The 20,796-nt window shown below is 42.5% G+C and overlaps 2 protein-coding genes across 6 annotated transcripts in view; both read left to right on the top strand.

The window, feature by feature from the left end:
• mgab (MAX dimerization protein MGA b) overlaps positions 1–4,510 on the top strand; it is a 29,216-nt gene extending 24,706 nt beyond the window's left edge. For all 5 annotated transcript variants that reach the window (XM_079526060.1, XM_079526061.1, XM_079526062.1 and 2 more), the window contains exons 21-22: positions 162–1,529; positions 1,623–4,510. In XM_079526060.1, coding sequence (XP_079382186.1) covers positions 162–1,529; positions 1,623–3,277 — 3,023 coding nt within the window. In that variant the 3' untranslated portion in view covers positions 3,278–4,510. The remainder of the gene's footprint in view (positions 1–161; positions 1,530–1,622) is intronic.
• Positions 4,511–7,608: 3,098 nt separating this feature from the next.
• Positions 7,609–20,796, top strand: part of LOC306941011 (mitogen-activated protein kinase-binding protein 1-like) — a gene marked incomplete at its 5' end in the record, with an annotated part of 32,649 nt that continues 19,461 nt past the window's right edge. Inside the window, 9 exons of the mRNA XM_079526314.1 lie at positions 7,609–7,707; positions 9,540–9,631; positions 12,510–12,572; positions 13,373–13,430; positions 17,244–17,414; positions 18,083–18,220; positions 18,850–19,032; positions 20,008–20,231; positions 20,695–20,796. The exon at positions 20,695–20,796 is cut by the window's right edge and continues 82 nt beyond it. Coding sequence (XP_079382440.1) covers positions 7,609–7,707; positions 9,540–9,631; positions 12,510–12,572; positions 13,373–13,430; positions 17,244–17,414; positions 18,083–18,220; positions 18,850–19,032; positions 20,008–20,231; positions 20,695–20,796 — 1,130 coding nt within the window. The remainder of the gene's footprint in view (positions 7,708–9,539; positions 9,632–12,509; positions 12,573–13,372; positions 13,431–17,243; positions 17,415–18,082; positions 18,221–18,849; positions 19,033–20,007; positions 20,232–20,694) is intronic.

Here is a 20,796-nt window from a genome sequence, read left to right as displayed (position 1 = left end):
GTATTTATATACAGATACATACAGATAAACATTGTTCTAGACAGCTGGCCCCTTCTGTGCCATGCAATAAAAAATCATGACCAGATTCCATCCTATTTCATCCAACCCTGCAACACTTGAATCTAATGAAGTCTGTCTTACGTTGTACCTCATCTCTGCAGGTAAGCCGGAGGTGCTGATCAAGACCAAGCTGACACAGATCTATGAAAAGAAGAAGTTAATGGATGCTCACATTGCTCAGAGAGCGGCTCTGGGATTGCAACAGCAGCGTGAAGCTGAAACGTCTACAAACGGCCCAAAGCTTGTGCCGAAGCCCCAGTCTTGGCGTTTCTCCGAGTCCCAGCCTCAGCGGGGAGTATCCACAGCTTGCCCTCCAGGCCAGGTCTGTGCACCTCAATTCCAACTGAAGTGCCAGCCTCAAACACCTGTGGCCTCACTGCAAGCACCCAAAAGCCTGCCCTCACTGCAAGCCCAGCCGCAAGCACCCAAAAGCCTGCCCTCACTGCAAGCCCAGCCGCAAGCACCCAAAAGCCTGCCCTCACTGCAAGCCCAGCCGCAAGCACCCAAAAGCCTGCCCTCACTGCAAGCCCAGCCGCAAGCACCCAAAAGCCTGCCCTCACTGCAAGTCCAGCCTCAAGCACCCAAAAGCCTGCCCTCACTGCAAGCCCAGCCTCAAGCACCCAAAAGCCTGCCCTCACTGCAAGTCCAGCCTCAAGCACCCAAAAGCCTGTTGCCACTGAAGTACCAGCCTCAAACACCTGCGGTCTCACTGCAAGCCCAGCCTCAAGCACCCAAAAGCCTGCCCTGCCGCACTCTAGTGATATTCCCTGCACCTCCAAATGTAACCAAATCCAACTCTGGAGATAAACCCAGTGTGTCTAACTCTGGATTTATACCCAGTGTCCCCAAGTCTGGATATATACCCAGTGTCACTGTCTCCAACTCTGGAGACAAACTCATTGTCTCCAACTCTGGATATATACCCGGCATCACTGTCTCCAACTCTGGAAACAAACTCATTGTCTCCAACTCTGTATATAATCCAGGTGTCCCTGTCTCCAACTCTGGAAGTAAACCCATTGTCTCCAACTCTGTATATATACCAGGTGTCCCTGTCTCCAACTCTGGAAGTAAACCCATTGTCTCCAACTCTGGAGACAAACCCAGTGTGTCCAACTCTGGATATATACCCGGCATCACTGTCTCCAACTCTGGAGACAAACCCAGTGTGTCCAACTCTGAATATATGCCCTGCATCACTGTCTCCAACTCTGGAGACAAACTCATTGTCTCCAACTCTGGATATTTACCCATTGTCTCCAACTCTGGAGACAAACCCAGTGTGTCCAACTCTGTCGATGAACCCAGTGTATCCAACTCCGGAGATAAACCCAGTGTGTCCAACTCTGGAGATGTACCCAGTGTCTCTTCATCCTGTCCGTCGGAATCCGCACCCAAAGCAGCTGGGAATACCGTGTCTGTTCCGCCGAAGACTGGCAGGCTCATACTTCCCTCATCTCAGAAACCAGGTAATAAGATGCGATAAATCTGTTAGTTTATATTTGTTACCTGAATTGGATTCCCTCTGACTTAATACTTACGTATGTGTTGTCTTCTCACAGCTTCCGAAGGATACTATACACAGATGCTGCTGGGATTAAATAAGAGTGCAGAGGAGCGGGCGAAACAGAAGACAGAGGAGCAGGAGAAGGCGCTCCAGGCCGCGCGTGAGATGGCGCTGGATGCAGAGAAGCGGGAGAAAGTTCTCACTGCATCAAGTAACTTGTTACTGAATGCAGAGGTGCGTGGGAAATCGCTAAACACTGCAAGTAACTCTGTGCTGATTCTGCCGAATGCAGATGAGCAGGAGAAAATGACTGCAGAGGAGCAGAAGAGAGCGCTCATTGCATCAAGTAAATTGGTGCCATCTGACCTCGACTCCTCTGCAGACCCTGAAAAAACATGTTCCGAGCAGCCATCGGACAGCTTGGAGGAAGAGCAGAATTCAGACAGTACAGGCCCAGTGGAGGCAGAGAAGGTGGTGTGCAATCCTGGCGAGGAGAAGATCATTTTCATGGGCAGAAAAATTAAAAGGAATCCACATCTGACAGGCCCTCTGGTCCAGATCGCCCGTCTCAACAAATCAATTTTCTCAACATCAGTGTCACTACAGCCCATTGACAAAATGGTGAACGATGGCAGGCTGCTGGTTGTCAGCAACAAAATGGGACAAACCCCCTCATTGTGTTTCAAGCCTGACAGCGGCCCTGCTGTTTCCGAAAATGCAACTCTTAAAAAGCAACCAGAAGTTTATATTGACGTTCCTGAGCCAACACCTCTCGAAGGCCGTCGTGGCAGAGGTAGGCCTCGGAAGATTAACTTGAATCCCCCCTTCGGTGGGCAGCGTCCCTTGATTATCCGCATTATTCCCAATGGGGAAACCCGTCTCACAAGACCTACCGTAAACACTCACAAACCTGCCATAAACACTCAAAGTACAGCAAACCAGCCAGGGAGTACTAAGGAACAACCAGGTAGTACCGTGGACCATGCAGGCAGTATTGCAGAACAACCAGGGAGTCCTGTGGAAGAACCTGGTAGTACTGTGGAACCACCTGGGAGTACTGCTGAAAAACCCAAAAGTACAGCAGACCAACCCGGAAGTACTGAGAAACAACCCGAGAGTACTGAGGATGGTCTGGAAAAAGTCATTGAAGCACCCAAAAGCCCGGAACCAGTCAAACGGGGTCCAGGAAGGCCCCGCAGGGAACAACCCGGGAGCACCGAGGAACAACCCGGGTCTACTGAGGACAGCCTGGAAAAAGTCACTGAAGCACCCAAAAGCCCGGAACCAGTCAAACGGGGTCCAGGGAGGCCCCGCAAGAGACCCCGCACTAATTCACCAAGCCCCGCGATTCAAAATATTTTGGAAGGTAGCCCAATTAGAGTGACTCGGAGACTTGTAGTTACACCTGGTCGGGGTGGAGGTACTACACCTGGTCGGGGTAGAGGTACACCTGGTAGGGGTAGAGGTACACCTGTTAGCCAAATGCCAAGCAGTCCAACTAAAGTCGGTCGAGCTGAGCAAAGCACCACACAGTCACCTTGCAGTAAAAACACTCCCGTTTCTAATCCTAAGGACAGCCCCACCTTTGTCAACTCCACACGGCCTGTTACTCGAGGTGCTTTAGGAAAGGACTTTCCCAGTGCTAAGAAAAGGTCCTGGCTTGACATGGAAAAGGAACTGGCAGAGGAAAAGGAACCGGGAGAGGTCTAGTACTCACACCTGCTTACTGTCACTATATGAACTACTGTGAAATACACTTAGGATGACCTAATGCATATGACCCTTAAATCTCCCCTATGCCCTAATGCATATGACCCTTAAATCTCCCCTATGCAGCAAAACGTAGACTGTATGTTGGCATGTTTCAAAATACAAAAAAATAGGCAACAAATATATTTTGGACAATCCTTAAACTTATCTTTCCAGGATCCAGAATATGTTTTAGATGTAGTTTGTCAGGTTTTTGTTTTTTTAATATATATATTTTGAAACATACATGTATGGTTAACACAATATAAAACCTCATGCCACTATGGCTGGCTGCCTAGTGGTAACTTAAACATCCCTAATAATGTTATTAACTTACTCAAGGGGGTCAGTTGGCTATGATTACGAACAGAAGTCTGGTTCAATGAAAGCCTCACCAAATGTGCCTGCTGGGAAATCCAAAGGACCTGAGAGCTGTCGAGACTCCATCCTGCCACTAAAAGTAGTTGATTGTGATTAGTTTCAGTGCATGTTAACAAACCTTAGTACACCCTTTTTCATCACACTGTGCAGAAAGGTGTTCCTTTCAACTATGAAGTCTTTGAACGAGTATTAACTCAATTTATTATGAATGTATAAAAGGCGAGGAGGTGGCTTCTCTGAGCCCCATATTGGGGTCAAAAAGACTGGTGGATTTTTCTTTTTTTGTCCTTCGCCACCATATAAATCTATTTTTTGTTGAAGTAATTTATCATGGCATCGTCTCACACAAGTGGATGAATTGAAAACCATGTTATCTGCAATGTTACAAACACTGTAAAATATCTGTTCATTGCTGGGAAGCTGGTAATTGCTTAAGTTTAATTTGTGTTTGTTCATTTGTTGCTGCACTTTATATATTTGGTAGACAACCTGTAGTATGCATTCTCTCTCATTACGGTCTATTCTGTTCCCTATATCTAATACAAATCTGCTCATGATAATGGTTAGATGAGCTTATTCGTTGAGTGAAAGTATGCAACTAAATGTACTTGTGTTAAATATTTGATTTCACATTGTCTCACACTCAAGGAATCAACGATGACATGCAAGTGTGTCAAAAGAGTATGTAAATATCCCTGCATCCTTTATAATTTTATTTTCTTCAAAAAACGAACAATTGTCATTCACTCAACTGATGACTATGCTGTGGCCTTGAAAATGAATAAATGCATTTTTGGCACATTTCAGACATCAGCCTGCCTCCTTTAGTTATTTTTTGTACACTGTCATAGATCTATTGTGGGCAGGTCAAATTCGATCAGTGTCAAGTTGAAATATTTCATATGTTAAAAACAAAAAGGCTTCAAAGTGGCTAAACAGTGATGGTTATCATTTTCTTATTGTGCTAAGAAAACTGATGCAACCTGATTCTCCACGCGACCTATTTCATCTACCAATGGACTAAAACAAATATTAGTTTAGATTTGTATCCCCTGAATAATAATTCTATCCTTCATGAACACAATCTTGAGAAGAACCCATTGGCAATTAAAGGATAAACAGCGCCCTCTTGTTTGACGTTAGTCAACAGTCTGTCTCGAGAGAATACAACTGAGGGGGTAAAGGGAAGGCTAGCCTCGGTCCCAGGCTTACTTATCGGGTAAAGGCTGACTTGAAGCTTTAAATAAGTGGTTTTCAACCCTTTTCATATCGAGGCCCGTTATTTATTCGGCATTTGAGCCACGGACCACCATTTGATGAGATTTGGCCTCGCAGATCCAAAACTAAAGAATGTTTTGTTATTTGATATGCCCACAATTCCATGCATTACAGGAAAATGTTGATCAAAATAGAAATTCTTCTACATTCTCTAGTAATTTTGTGTAGACTTCTTGTAAATTAAGTAATGCCGGTGTTTAACAATAATGAGACGCACGCAGTTGATGGCGTAGTAGCCCGTAGGCTGTAATGTCCTGCGATGATTACCATCGTGTTATAGTTCTTTCTGTAGATTTGTAATGATAATCGCGGGTACAAATAAATAAAAAATACCTGTGTATTTTTATTTTATTTTTTACAGTCGATGCATATGCTGAAGAGTGAAGACATTATACAATTGGAATCTGCTGTTAGTAGTTAGTATCGATGGTTCTGGTACAACCTCGATGGCTCTGGATACAACAAGACTAGCTATAGACGTTGTGTTGTGCCATTGTTTGCTAAAGAGAGGATTGCGATTCAAGGTTTCCTCAATGGTAAATCAATGGGTTTAACACTACTAGCTATTTCAGACACTATTCCACTGAACGATTAAACTGGATAATTTACATACAGTCAACCACCACCGAGTTGCCAATGGGGCTTCAAAGAGATAGTTTTATTTACTTACTTCCCATTTGACACAGACAACAAACGGTTAACTAATGAATCACCACTCGTAACCTCTTCACACTCTACCTCACCCCGGCCAGAAACTCCTATCACTTCTTATTGATGTGTTATGCTTATGCTGCAGATTGTGTTGGCTACTTCTTAATTAATTGTTCACAATTCAATATGCACATTACTGAAATAGATACAGGGCTACTGTTTTTACTTGAGGGTCCGGGTACAACGTATACATTTCTCTTGTTATTTAGATGCTAGTCTCGTGTAGGCGTAGCCATACAGATACTAGACAACTATTTCAGTCTCCAAATCATATTTAATACTTTACTAAGACAGAAATGCAAAAGTCACGAGACATGATAGCCTACAGTCATACACTTGGTCTAAAAGCAAACCCCAAGAAGTATCCCGATGACTTGTTTCCATTGAGGACCTATGTATTCACTTTATCAACGGAATTCATAGACGGAAACCACGGAAACAGAACGATTTGTTAGTAGTAGGAATAGTCTAGTCTAATCTATGGTAGGAATAAACCTTATATAACTATGGCATAAACGCAGAATACTCTCGCATCTCGCGTGGCCAGACTGTTGCACAATGTACACCAACACCATAGATATATGATGTACACACACCCGGGACCGGGAGGAAGTGGACTACAAGGAGCCAAACCGAGTTCCTGTCTACACAAAAAGGAGGTGGTGCACGTGCAACCACCAGAGGCAAACCCTAATGCATGTTAATTTTTACAGATTTTGATTGATGGATTGAATACTTTATTAACAGTTTGCTTGAACAAGCACAGGGAAGTACTAAGTGCTAAAACGATTTATCCAAGAAAGCCTATTGTTGTTGGCTTGTTTCCATTGGGGTCCTTTTGTACTCAATTCATCAAAACATATTTTTTTAAAGATGCATGCTGCTGCATGGGTTTGTTTGATGTTATGGTATCCTAGTAGGATACCATAACGTGTCGTTTGTTTTCTTTGCACTCCTTATTAGCCCACTGCTTTCTCGCTCTGGATATTAAGAGTGTCTGACTAAATGCATGCATTTTAATATCAGGAATAATGAGGAAAAGTGCTGAAAATACCTGCTGGACAGACTGAATGGGACCAACACAAGACGCACTGCCAGACCAAAGCCTATATGTGTCATGTGCCTGCCTGGACCACATGGCCAGCAGGCACCCGCCTAGCAGGTTTTTAAAACTCTACTGTTTCACTCCACCAGGTGGTGAACTTCACAATGGGCTACTTCAGAAAGAAAATGGGTAAGGTACCTAACAATGTAGTCTGATGCAGTGGTTCTCAAAGTGGGCCCAGGTTTTTTTTTTAGGTTCCAGGCGGCCCCTGGAACCTCTGTGCCAGTCCGTGCCTGTTGGGGTCCATGGCACAAAAATAATTTCAGATAGGGCCCTAGTGGTCCACACTCTATATTAATACAAATAAATAATGGATATAAATAGGAATTATTAAAGGTGTAAACAGAACGGTGTCTCTCATATGCTAATTTACCCTACTTCATCAGTTCATGCAAATAAAGATTAATGCTGTCATTGATATAATCAGGAAGCAGCTAACGTACTCAGATAGCCTTTAACGACTGTCATTGATCATTGAGCCATCAGGGCTCTAAAAGCATAGTGGAGTAAAGCTACAGGCTATATAAGTTCTAGAAACACAACCCTCTCACACAGACACACACAACAGCTCTAGGAGCTAGAAGGAAGGCAAGGCAAGCTGAAAGGTTTAATCCTCCTACATGGTTCTTATACCCAACAACACCCAGGGGATTTCAAGTACACATGCCTTGGAATAAGAATTTAAGCGCGAGTTTGTAAACCTGGATTTGAGTACGGTACTGCAGTCTGTGACAGGCCCAGACATTGAGCTGCTTTGGTCTGAGAGTACGGTTTTATACCTCAGTGCGTCTCCACATAGAGGCAGAGACGAAGCAAAATGACGGGCGATGACTCAACTATTAGACGATGCATCAGGAAACTAACCTTACTGCGATCTTCTCCATCTGCCAAGCTCAAGAAGACTCTGGCTAGAAAGGTGAGTAACCATTCCACAAGGAAAATGCATTAGTTCAGCTTAAGGTCAAACATTTATTTATGAATATTAAAACAAATGTCTATTATGAAAACACACACACAAAACACACACACACACAATATTGTCACATTAAATCAATCCAAAGATATTAATGGCTACATTACACTCAAAACACTAATCTAACAGACGTTTCGTTTCAGTCCCTCTCTGGACCTTCGTCATTAGTGTAATTTTCTTATTCTAGAACGTAAATAAATGCATTAAACAAATTCTTAATGTTGCACGATATTAGTCAGGGAATATTATCAGTATTACCAGTCAAATCTGGGAATACATTTCTTACCAAGAATTTTCTTCACCAATGTGTTTGTAAAGGTGTCTACTAACATATCCCACATTGGTTTATATTCAACCACCCTAGGGGAATTTTTGAGTTGGGGTACCATCAACAGCCAATATATGGCAAAATGTTCTAAATTTCATTATGCTTTAAGTAGCATGTGACGTGTCAAACTAACGGGTTTTCATCATTCTGAATCCATTCCAAGCATTTGTTTTGCACGAAAAACACTCTTTGGACTAAAAACAGCCATAGACACTTGCCCAAATGTGCCCAAATGTGCTGACCTCATCACATGTGATGACATTTGTGATGAGTGTTTTTCGTGCAAAACTAATGTTTGGAATGGATTCAGAATCATGAAAACCCCCTAGTTTGACCCCTAGTTTGGCCATAGACCCCCTAGTTTGGCCATAGCCACTTGCCCAAATATGCCCAAATGTGCTGACTTCATCACATTTGTGATGATGGCTATGGCTATTTTTAGCCCAAGGAGTGTTTTTCATGCAAAACTAATGCTTGGAATGGATTCAGAATGATGAAAACCCCCTAGTTTGACACGTCACATGCTACTTAAAGCATAATGAAATTTAGAACATTTTGCCTTATAATGGTTGTATGGTACCCCGACTTTCAGCAGCTGTCAAAAATTCCCCTAGGGTGGTTGAATATAAACCAATGTGGGATATGTTAGTAGACACCTTTACAAACACATTGGTGAAGAAAATTCTTGGTAAGAAATTTATTCCCAGGTTTTATTAATATCCCCTGACTATATTGAGATGTTTTGGGGTTGTATGTTTTTTTGTTTTACACTTGATGAGTCGTGTTTAATTGTTCATCTCTTAGAAAATTGGTTTCTCAACATGGCTGGTCAGGTGGTGTGACACTTGATAATCAACACATTATAGAGTTATTGTGTACACACACACACACACACACACACACACACACACACACACACACACACACACACACACACACACACACACACACACACACACACACACACACACACACACACACACACGCACACACACACACCACAACAAAAATCTAGTATGCAAAGGTTGCAAGTTGCATATCATGATGCAATGAGAATACTCCTTAAAAAACCCAGAGGGCAGGGCTAGTCAGATGTTTGTTACTGCTGGAGTGAGGACTTTTAAAGCACTTCTGAGAAATGTAATGTTCAAGTTCATGCAACGTCTGGATGTATGATATCTGCAAACAGCATCATTGTGGCAGCGCTCTCTCAAGTGCTGTTGACAGCTGTTGACGTTATACACTAACTAAGATGTTCTGCCCATTTATTTTTTATTTTTTTTATGATTTTATTGATTGTCGTGTTTCTTTTATGTTTATTCTTTGTACGTATTTCTATTGACGCGTGTTGTAACTCAGGGGGTCCTCACCCCTAGGGCACCCGGACCCCCTGTTGACGAGCCCTGTAAATAAAACATGGTGGTGCCATTCTTGTGTTTCCCAACAGGTGACATTGGAGAAGGTTCTGGGTCTTACTACTGCAGGGAAAAGTACCCTGACCTGTGACCCCTGCTCTGGAGTGGTGGCCTATCCTGCAGGGTAAGAGAGAAAGAGAGAGAGAGAGATAGTGTCAATATTTGTGGATTATAAAACCAAAACCCATTTCCATTGATGAATGACACCCACTGAAACTATTATCTCCATACGTATCCTTTGAGCTTTGATTTATCAGACCATGCCTGGCTGTCACCTCTTTATCACACACACTCTGTCTGAGCACATACATTTGGCTTGCAAATCTATGACAGTTGGCTGTCATACATGTGTGATACATGTGTGATACATGTGTGTGTGTGTGTGTGTGTGTGTGTGTGTGTGTGTGTGTGTGTGTGTGTGTGTGTGTGTGTGTGTGTGAGAGAGAGAGAGAGAGAGAGAGAGAGATGCGTGTGTGCACGACTGCACGGCACACACGTGTGTGTGGGTATATGAATGATGTATGTCTGTGATGTCTGTGTAGGCATGTGTGTGAGTGGCATCTGTCTTATGTCCAGGTGTGTGATGTGTGTGTGTGTGTGTGTGTGTGTGTGTGTGTGTGTGTGTGTGTGTGTGTGTGTGTGTGTGTGTGTGTGTGTGTGTGTGTGTGTGTGTGTGTGTGTGTGTGTATGCGCGGCGCATGTGTGTGTGTGTGTGTGTGTGTGTGTGTGTGTGTGTGTGTGCGCGCACGCGCATGTGTGTGTGTGTGTGTGTGTGTGTGTGTGTTATTTATGTCTGAGATGTGTCTGTGATACGTGTGTGCACGTTCCAGCCAGAATAAGAATGCTGGCTTTCAAGTGAGTGGTTACACACTAAGCATATTTTTGATAATCGTGATAGGATAATATCGTTAATCGCAGTTATTTTGGCCACAATAATCGTCACATGAGATTTTCATTGGGTCCCAGGCCTAGAACAGAATGTTCCGGGGCTGGTGTTTCTCAGGGTCTTGTGGTTAATGAGATGATGTACCACGTGTTTATAGGTTATACATAACACAGGGTTCATAACAAGCAGGAAGTTTCAGCATAACTGTGAGCCCCCTTTGTATTTGTGCATTATATAACACTAAGCGGGCCAACGTGTGAAGTTGTGAACCTGAACAACAACACAATTAAAGCTGTTCATGACATGGCTATAGCTTGTACAGTAGCTGTGTGTGTGTGTGTGTGTGTGTGTGTGTGTGTGTGTGTGTGTGTGTGTGTGTGTGTGTGTGTGTGTGTGTGTGTGTGTGTGTGTGTGTGTGTGTGTGTGTGTGTGTGTGTGTGTGTGTGTGTGTGTGTGTGTGTGTGTGTGTGTGTGGTAAAATAAACATCAGGTGTCAAAGCAAGATGAAACACAGCCTACAGGAGATGTGAAAGTAAACCCCTGTCCACAGCAGACTGATGATTTGCGATGCAACGTGCAACCTCTTGCAACAGAATCTGCCAATCTCTGCTGGACTCAACGGCAGTTCAGGACCGCTGCAACTTGTCTCATCGCAACATATTGCAATTTTGTTGCATCGCCAAACATTGGTCTGGAGTGGACTGTCAGGAGTCAAGAGCCAGAATATCGATTTAAAAAAATAATGAAACCATTGACGTGCTGCTGCCGTTTTTTTTCTTCCGGAAATGGTGGAAAAACACTGCAAAAGAATCCGAAAAACGCATTAGTCTGCAAGGACCTTTAGACTTAGTTTCTGATACCAGACATCTGCACTGGGTCTCTGAATGAATGAGTTAATTGTATGTGCAGTCTATATATGTAGCCTACAGTCTATCAGCAAGGGATATATTAATTAATATACATAAATTGCCAGTCAATATATGAATGGATATAGAGTGCGTGTGTGCGTGCGTGCGCACCTGGGACCTGTCTGAGGAAGTGGCAGGTTGTTAAAATGCTTCTGATCAGGAACTAAACAGGAGGAGGAGTAGCTAGGAAATGACATGAATAACCACTATGATAGGGGAATGAATGCGTGGACCAAAACTAAATGACTGAATAGTTTGAATTAATTTATCAGTCAATTTATCTTCTATGAAAAACTGAGTGAAAATAAAGAGAGTGAGCAAACCAGTTCATTGTTACTACTTCTTTGAAGTAACTTACAAATGAATGTATGAAAGGGTAGATCAATATCCTGCTTTAGTCCTAGGATGTAATTGATTTCTAAGCGAACAATGGGCGATTACAGGTCAGCTCCATTCCAATAGATCAGTGGTTTTAAACCTTTTTCAAAAATTGGTTTCATTTTACGCTCTCAAGGGTTAAAGAGTTAAAGATCTAAAGGGTGCATTTGGTTACCAACTCTCCATCATTTAGCTGGAGACCACCTGGAACCCCCTCAAGGACCACTGGTGGTGTCCGGACCACTGGAAAACCACTGCAATAGATATATGATACTGTATTACGACATATTCTATTGATTTGTTTCAACTGTGAAATCATCTGAAATGTAGTTTATACATAATATATGTACACTTGGATGATAGAAGAGATCCAATATTGCAACATGAACAACTCATGGTGTTTTGTACTGTTGTTCTTTTGTTCTGTAATTGTAATACACGTACTGTATTGTGTTGTGATGTGTGTTTGTGTTGTGTTGTGGTGAAAGTGTGATGCCACAACACAACGTGTTATGTGTGTTATGAAACCAAACAGTTACTTTCATCACTGTAAATCGATTGTTCCAGTTCATACATGTATTGGTTTGTGACCACAAACTAGCGTATGTGTTTTTTCCTGTGACACAAAAGCAAATTTAGTCTCAAGAATGACATCTTCCTTCAGCCCCCAGCCATGACCTCAATACCAAGCTTTGAAAATATTTTCAAATATTTACTTCCAGATCGTTGCATTGCAGTGTAATATTGCAATGATGTGATTCCAAGCCTCGTAACTGCACGTGGAGGCATTCAGTTTGTTTGTGTTTCTGTGTCTGTGTTTCCTTGTGTAGTTGTGTGGTGGTCCTGCTGAGCCCAGAGACGAGCACACAGCGTCATATCATCAACACTTCAACGTGAGTCATCTCTGCACAACACACACACACACTGTAATATTAATGGGATATGATGACGTTGCTGTCGGCAGAAACCTCTTATCTCCATATTTTAGTTTTTGTGTTTTTTCGTACATGAATGACTTTATCATACTACAGAGTCACACAAAAGCATACAAAGTAACAGATCTCGAGCAAGCTCAAAACGTGGTGCAAAGTGATGCGTAGATCGGCTACTTTTGATGAATTTGAATCCTGAAAATGGATTCTACCTGACATAATGTAAAAATGAAAATAAAGCATTGTGACACCATCGTACGATGAGGTATAAAATAGTGCTAAGTGTCTAAACATTACAGTCAGTATTATAGAGACCATCATAAATGGAGGAAATGTCCAGGCAAAACATAATAACACACACAATACAATAATTATAATAATAATAATAATAATGTATTTTATTTGTATTGCGCTTGCCATTCACAGGGAATCTCAGAGTGCTAGTTAAAACATACAGTATAATCAATCCTAGAAGGTTAAAAGCTGGGTTAACCAATGTCAAGCACAAAATAATATTGCTGACAGTAACTACACATAAAGGCCTTCCTAAATAAAAAGGTTTTTAGGCCTGTTTTAAAAGATTCAAGGGTCTGCGGTGCCCTTAAATCACAACGCTGTTCCACAGGCGCTGTGCGGCCGAGCAGAAGGCCCGGTCTCCCATGGTGCGGAGCTTGGTACTGAGATCACATCTGAGGGTTCAGATCTGACAAAATCATATTCAATTGACTCATCATTTATCTCCCTCTCTCTTTCCATTATAGGAAGTCCATCACAGCTCTGTCCTTCTCTCCAGATGGCAAATACTTGGTCACAGGGGAGGTAAGTTCTAGATTTCAGCCTCTCGTTCCTTTATTCTCTCATCATGCTGTCTGATCTAGCTGGGACCTGACCCAGATCCAAGTGTGTGTGTGTGTGTGTGTGCGCGTGTGTGTGTGTGTGTGTGTGTGTGTGTGTGTGTGTGTGCGTGTGCGTGTGTGTGTGTGTGTGTGTGTGTGTGTGTGTGTGTGTGTGTGTGTGTGTGTGTGTGTGTGTGTGTGGGGGGGAGGGGTTAAGCTTGGAGGACTTTTCTGGGACCAGTTACAAATTGCAGTTTTTATGGCGTTTTGAAGGAGGTAACACCTTTTGATGTTTGTTGGAAGGGCATTGTTCACTATTTTGAGGACAGGAATTAATTTAGGTTAGTTTTGAGTTTGGGTAGGGATCGAGAACCTGTATGTCTTTTGGGTATGTCATTCCACATTAGCATAGTAGAATGCATTTTCTAAAACGGATAGTCCCAAATATAATCCTTGATGATAGTCTCCATGATAAAACACACTATTATTTAGATCAGTTTACGTCAGTCTCAGGTGCGTTTATACGTGTTTATACGGTGATCAGTGTATTCGTAACATGGTGCAGGACTTCTAAGCACTGCCCGCGGCTGAGGTCTCGGGTGGAGCGGGCGGTGCTGGCTCAGGGGTAGAGTGGCCGGATGGCAATCGCATGGTTGCCAGTTCGAACCCGGGCTTCCCCTAATTGCTCCTGATGTGCTGGTTAGTCTTGCATGGTTTCCGCCGCCATGAAATTCAAAAACAGCAAAAGTGCTCATCTACAAGCTCAAAATGCATTGCTTCGTGCCACATTTCGAGCTTGTGGATCTGCTACTTTTGATGCTTTTGTATGACACTTTAGTATGATCAAGTAGGGCATTCATTTACCAAAAAAAACCCCACAAAAAGTTCAAATATGCAGAGGTTTCTGCAGCAACCATGTTACATCTGCTGTGTAAGAGTTAGTGATTTAGGCCTTGAATGAAAGTTTCCACCATGTAAACCAGATGTTTATGTCACCTCGCCTGAAGGGTTTGCAGTCATGCTATGCAGCAGTCATGTTACTCAATGGGGCGAGCTAGCCTAATCCTCCCCAGCCAATGAGAGCCGATTAAAGACTTCTCAGTCTAAGTGGATGATAGCGAGCTGGTTACCATGACAGCAGGGACCAAAGCTCTAAACACCAAATACCACTTGGACCGTGGCATGCTGCTATGATGTAAGAGGAGGTCAATGTAATGCTGCATGTCGGGAGCCACTGGTGATTTTAACCTAGGGCTGTCACCATTCCAAATTAAAGTTGACGATTAATTGTCACACGAATAATTGTGATTAACGATTTAATTGTTTTTTTTGGCAATGAACATTGGAACGTTAAGACTTTGTATATCTGTTTTGCCTGTTAGGCTTCGTAATCACAAATTGCACAGGGCAGATATGACAAATACTTTAAATATGCAAAGAAATCACTGACACATTTAATCATTTTGATTCCTTTTATTCTTTCCAAGAAATTTACAAAACAGCGGAAATAGTTGATCTACAAACGATTATGCAAAAACAATTGCGATTATGTAATAATTGTGACAGGCCTACACTTATACCTTAAAAACGTTACCACTTAGACCTTCTGTACTTCTGTAAGTAAAACGGACCTTAGTTGGCACTGTACTTGGTGCGCTCTTTTCCCCATCTAGCTTGGATTCCCGTTATATATCTGAACTGTCTCCATGGCCCTCCTCTGACTGTGACACAGACTGAGTAGACAAAAATGCTATCATTTTATCATGAGAGAGGACCTATTATATGAAGATAAGTTAAAATAGGTGAAGTCGTCCTTTAAATGAATGACAACCACCAGAGACTAATTCAAAAGACTGTTGAACAATTACAGTGCATGTGTGCAAGTTTGTAATGTGTGTAAGGCCCAAACCACACCAATGATTCACCATGATCCATGATCCACCTTACCACACAAACGTTTGCGAGTAGTTGCAGGTAGTTGCATGAAACTATTATCCCCAATGGCAGTTGCAAGGAGTTGCATTGGTGTGACATCATGCCATGTCTTTAAAACTGATTTGTTGCAACGAGTTGCATTGGTGTGACATGTGCTTAAAACTGATTTGTTGCAAGGAGTTGCATTGGTGTGGTTTGGGCCTAAGATTATGGGCCATCATTCCTACATCTCATCAGTCCCACTTGTGGTTTTGTTGCACTTGCTACCTACTGTGGTCTACAATGTATGATCAAAGCATGGAGGATCAGGTTTTATTCACAGGCTCTTTGTGTTGGTGTCAGGCCGTGATGAATCATCTATTGATATGTAAGAGTTCCTGACCTCCGTGAGTGGATGATCAGATAAGAATATGTCATCATCAATGATCAATGATCTATGATGATTCATCAGTTAAAACACCAACAGCTAATACACCTCATGATTGATGGGTTGATGACATGGATGCTTGTACTATGCGATGCATTGTGAGCTTGTAGATATGCTATTTTCAAAAGTTTTTTTTTATATATTTAAGAACTTGAAATGAGACATTCTGCATAAAGAGAATATAAATAGAGTACCATTATGATACCAATACTTTTGTACTTTTACACAAGTAAAACATGTGAGTGCTCATTCATGCTGTCTGTATGATATGAATGAAAAAAGATTCTTATCTACACTACACTACAGTACACAATACGTTATGTCATTCTTATGTATTCCAGTCTTCGGTTGAAGGTCATTCATGTTCTTCAGGCTGTATGTCCCGTCGGCCAGATCTGCCATGACCTTTGCAAGGGTCGTGCCAACATATCAGAAGAGAGAGAGGAAAAAAAAACATTGCACAAAAATTATCTTCTCTGTTGACCTTTTGATCCCTGAAGGGGAATTATGTGAGCAGGTCAAGCACTATAAACTGCAAGCAAGGCCAGAGAGCGCAGTGGATAATCTCATACGAGAACAAGGTCACGCGCACATACTCTGTAAAAAGGAGTGTACTGCTTTTGGGTACACTTTCAGATTTAAAATTTAAATTTTGATTCAGTTCAGATAAACATTTTTATTTAAATTCAGCTATGTTTTCCCCTGATGGCCATGATGGCTGACATGTTCTCTGCAGATGTTTTAGTTAACATGTGTATTTTGTATTTTGTTAGAATTTGCCTTGAGTTGGAGCCATTAGCATAGAAAGGCACAGACAATGTTATTAATAAAACATGCCATACTACTAAGTTGAACCTATTTTAAACATTTATATTAGTTTCTCACAAAGGCATTTTAAAATAAAGAATAAGAGACAGTAGAATAAAGGTTGATTCATAAGATAAATTACATACATAATAACATCGTCTCTGTCAGGTGGAAACCTCATATGTCCAAAACTGTTACCTTTCAGGTTTCAAATGCAAACGTAGCAGATCTACAAGCTCAAAACACTTCGCTTAGCATTGTGTTTCGAGCTTGTGGAATTTACGAAAAACACAAAAAGTTAGAATATGGAGATAAGAGGTTTCTGCCCGACAGCAACGATATACATCCTCTCCCAGTCCCCTCTTCTTCCTACAGTAGCTAAACCTTTCCCTAACCTCATCGTCATTCACAATAACCTGTCTCCCCCAGGGAAAAATGTTAGATGAACGGATGTATTGCATCAACCACATAATCGCAACATTCCAGCATGTCTTTAGACTCTACCCACCCACATGCTCAACAAACACCCTGTCTCTGTACTCTGTCCTCTCTGACTAAAAGCAAAAATAGAACTCTGTCTCCTTCAATTGTCTCCCTTTGACCGTCATCCATTCTGTGTGCCTCCAGAGCGGCCATCTTCCGGCGGTGCGCGTGTGGGACGTGGCGGAGTGCAGGCAGGTGGCAGAGCTGCAGAGACACAAGTACGGCATCTCCTGCGTGTGCTTCTCCCCCGACGGCAAGTCCATCGTCAGCGTCGGGAACCAGCATGACATGATGGTCTACGTGTGGACGTGGAAGGTACTGTACGGCCGCACTGGGAGCCTTCAGCCAATGGGAGTCCTTTACTTTCCAAGGCTAATGCTCTGTGGAGGAGCGATTGGCTTGCTTGTGGTATAGGCTACTTGTCTATAACACGTTAGATCATGAGGAAAATGCGACACTTGCTCTCACAAAGTTGAAGTTGAAGATTAACCTCTCGTGATTTCTTGTGAATCCCATTGAAATGACTCGCCGGTGACTAAAGAGCTGGGTTAGAACACATTTTCATAATTTCAAAAAGATATAGCCATGCTCTATATCACATGAAATGTTGCACAAACATGATACTAAGTGATGTAATTCGGGCGCAGGTGAGATAATAATGGTTGTTAACTTTAAAGCTCTAACTACACCAGAGGGCCGCCATGCAACTCCTTGCCACTACTTGCAACCATTATTCCCAATGGCATGTTGCAAGGAGTTGCATTGGTGTGGTTTGTTTTGTTGCAAGGAGTTGCATTGGTGTGGTTTGTTTTGTTGCAAGGAGTTGCATGCACGGCGACCCTCTAGTGTGGTTAGGGCTTCAGAATATTCTTCCGTGTTCATCCCAGTACTTGAGTACTACCAAAAATGTATTTGATCTCACAAAACCTAAAATATTCTGTGAAGTTGTGTGAACATCAGCTTTCTTCTTGTCCGTGTTGCAGAGAGATGTGGTCGTGGCTGCCAACAAGGTGTCCAGTAAGGTGACGGCTGTAGCTTTCTCTCAAGATAGCTCCTACCTGGTGACAGCGGGGAACAGACATGTCAAGTTCTGGTACCTGGACCACCGCAAGACTGCCAAGGTGATTCTACCAAAACTGCCTCACAGACAGATTTCAACTTGATCTTCTGCTGAAAACTAACATGCTAAACCACATGAAGCCTATAGCGTCCCTATATGCTGGGTGACGCGACAAGCTTGTAGATCAGTTATTCTTACCGAAGAGATTTGGTGCAGACAGAAAAAAGCAGTTTCAAGTAGAGAGACAATTCAGATCCAGTTTTGATAGTTTAACAAGTCTATTTAAGTGGTTAACAACCTGCATTAAAGTATATGTATAGGAGCTGTATGTTTGAACTTGTTAGAAGTCTGTGTTTGACTGACTCCCCAAAGGAATAAGGAACAAAGAGAGTGCCTCATTAGTTCAATAAGGGACACCTTATTAACCATTAGATTAGATTTTAGCCTCTCAGACCCAAAACGTGGAATATTTTGTTATCGTTGGATACGATTTTGTACACAATTCCATGCTGTATTGATGTGGTACCATAGGAGAGATAACAGCGAAACGTTCAAACGATCAAAATAACAATTCTTATTTGGTTACCAACACTCCATCCTTTAGCTGGGGACTGAGTTAGGGTTTGATTCTGGATGTCAATAAGTGATGGTTGTCATACTTCCCCGGTGTGTTTTGTGTTGTTACTACAGAGCAGCGCTCCCGTGCCTCTGCAGGGCCATGCAGCGCTGCTGGGTGAGCTGAAGAACAACTTCTTCTGCGACGTGGCCTGTGGGCGGGGCTCCACATCTGACTCCACCTTCTGCATCACTTCCTCCGGCCTGCTGTGTGTGTTCAACGGCAGGAGGACACTGGACAAGTGGGTGGACCTACGGGTGAGTCACTGACTGACTAGTCTCATGTTGCCACACCGTTGCCTCTCGCAATTTGCAAATGCTTCCATCATACAGTCTGGAGTAAAATAATAAAATTAAAGATATTTTAAAATATATATTCGTGAACGGAAATGGCAGCTTCCTTACTCGGATTTTGCTGGTGCTGCCGTCTGTATCTGCATCAAACTGGGATTAGCAGCATAGAACAAAAGATGTGTTTTTGAGAGGGTTGCAATGAGGGCACCTCTACATTGTGACGTAGCCTATATATCATTACTGACAGTCACATGACCTTATGCTGGCTTATAAAGCAGTTAAAGAACAGCGCAGGGTTTAGTTTTTTATTATTATTTCTTTACTTTTTTTTTTCTTTCATTAGTAGACTATAATGATTGATTGATTTAACCACTTGAACACTGAACACACATCGTAAATGTATTTATTTTAGGACTGTCAAAATAACTGAGTTAACTGAGTTAATTAATTTGTGAAATTAATTAGATTAAATCTTTTAATGACATCAAGAAAAGGACATATTTTGGACAATAGTTTGAATGGTGATTAATCATGATTAATTCATTTGTAGGCTGTAATTGATTAAAAATGTATTCAAATGTTAATAATACCATATCGTCTTTGTCTGGTGGAAACCTCATATACCTCATACCGTTACGTTTCAGGTTTCAAATTTTAAAAAATTGCAAAGGTGGCAGATCTGCACGAAGCTAATGCTACTTTTACTGCTTTTGTGTGATGCTGTAGTATGATCAAATATAGGACGTTAAAACACAAAAAGTTACAACATGGAGATTAGAGCCCAACAGCAACGATATTTATTAGGATACTTAAGTTACTTCTGTACAGACATGCGGTAATGACAACAGAGCTACGAGAGGTGTCCCCAAAAAGACTTACTGAAGTGAATGCTACCCAATACTTCAACTTAACACTGATTGTTTCACTGTGTGCACGTAGACCAGCGCGGCCCAGTCCCTGGCCGTGTGCGAGGATCTGGTGTTCTGCGGCTGCGCAGACGGGATTGTGCGCGTCTTCAGCACTGCCGATCTGCGTTTTGTCTGCACGCTGCCGCGCCCGTACATGCTGGGTACCGATGTCACGGCCAAGAGCCCCGCCAGCATGCTACCACTCCTGCACACCCCCCTGGGCACCAGCCTTACGGCCACCACCCATCCGGCCAGGTGAGAGAGAGCTTTTTCTAGTGCCACCGTTTGTCACACACACCCCATTCTCACATTCTCACATTCTTCTTTGTGAAGTTTGGCCTTGTGGTTAGAGTGTCTGCCCTGAGACTGAGAGGTTGGGGTTCGATCAGGGTTCGATCCCCGGCCGGGTCATACCAAAGACTCTAAAAGGTTTGATTGGGGGTAAGGCACTGCGACATACTATCATGTCCAGGGGGTGTACTTGTACATCAAGCCGCCTCACGCCCCTTATGGGCCTCATGGCTCGACAAGGCTTACTTACTAAATTTTACAATATACACATTACTACAAACTGCTTAGACCTTCAATGAAATGCTAGTAGTAATGATAATGCTATTGATGATGACAATAATAATGATACATATTATGCTATGTGTAAAGTACTGTTCTTCCACAATCATTCTTCAAACACTAACCGCTCTATCCCATGTCCCATCAGCCATTCTGCCAAGATGGCCGCCCGTTACCCAGACACAGTGGCAGTGACCTATGACCCGGCCAACCATTGGCTGAGCTGTGTGTACAGCGACCACAGCCTGTA

This window comes from Electrona antarctica (assembly GCF_951216825.1).
Source record: "Electrona antarctica genome assembly, chromosome: 17".
Classification (NCBI taxonomy): Eukaryota; Metazoa; Chordata; class Actinopteri; order Myctophiformes; family Myctophidae; genus Electrona; species Electrona antarctica.
The sequence above is the reverse complement of the archived record's forward strand: the minus strand, read 5'-3'. Positions and strand labels throughout refer to the sequence as shown.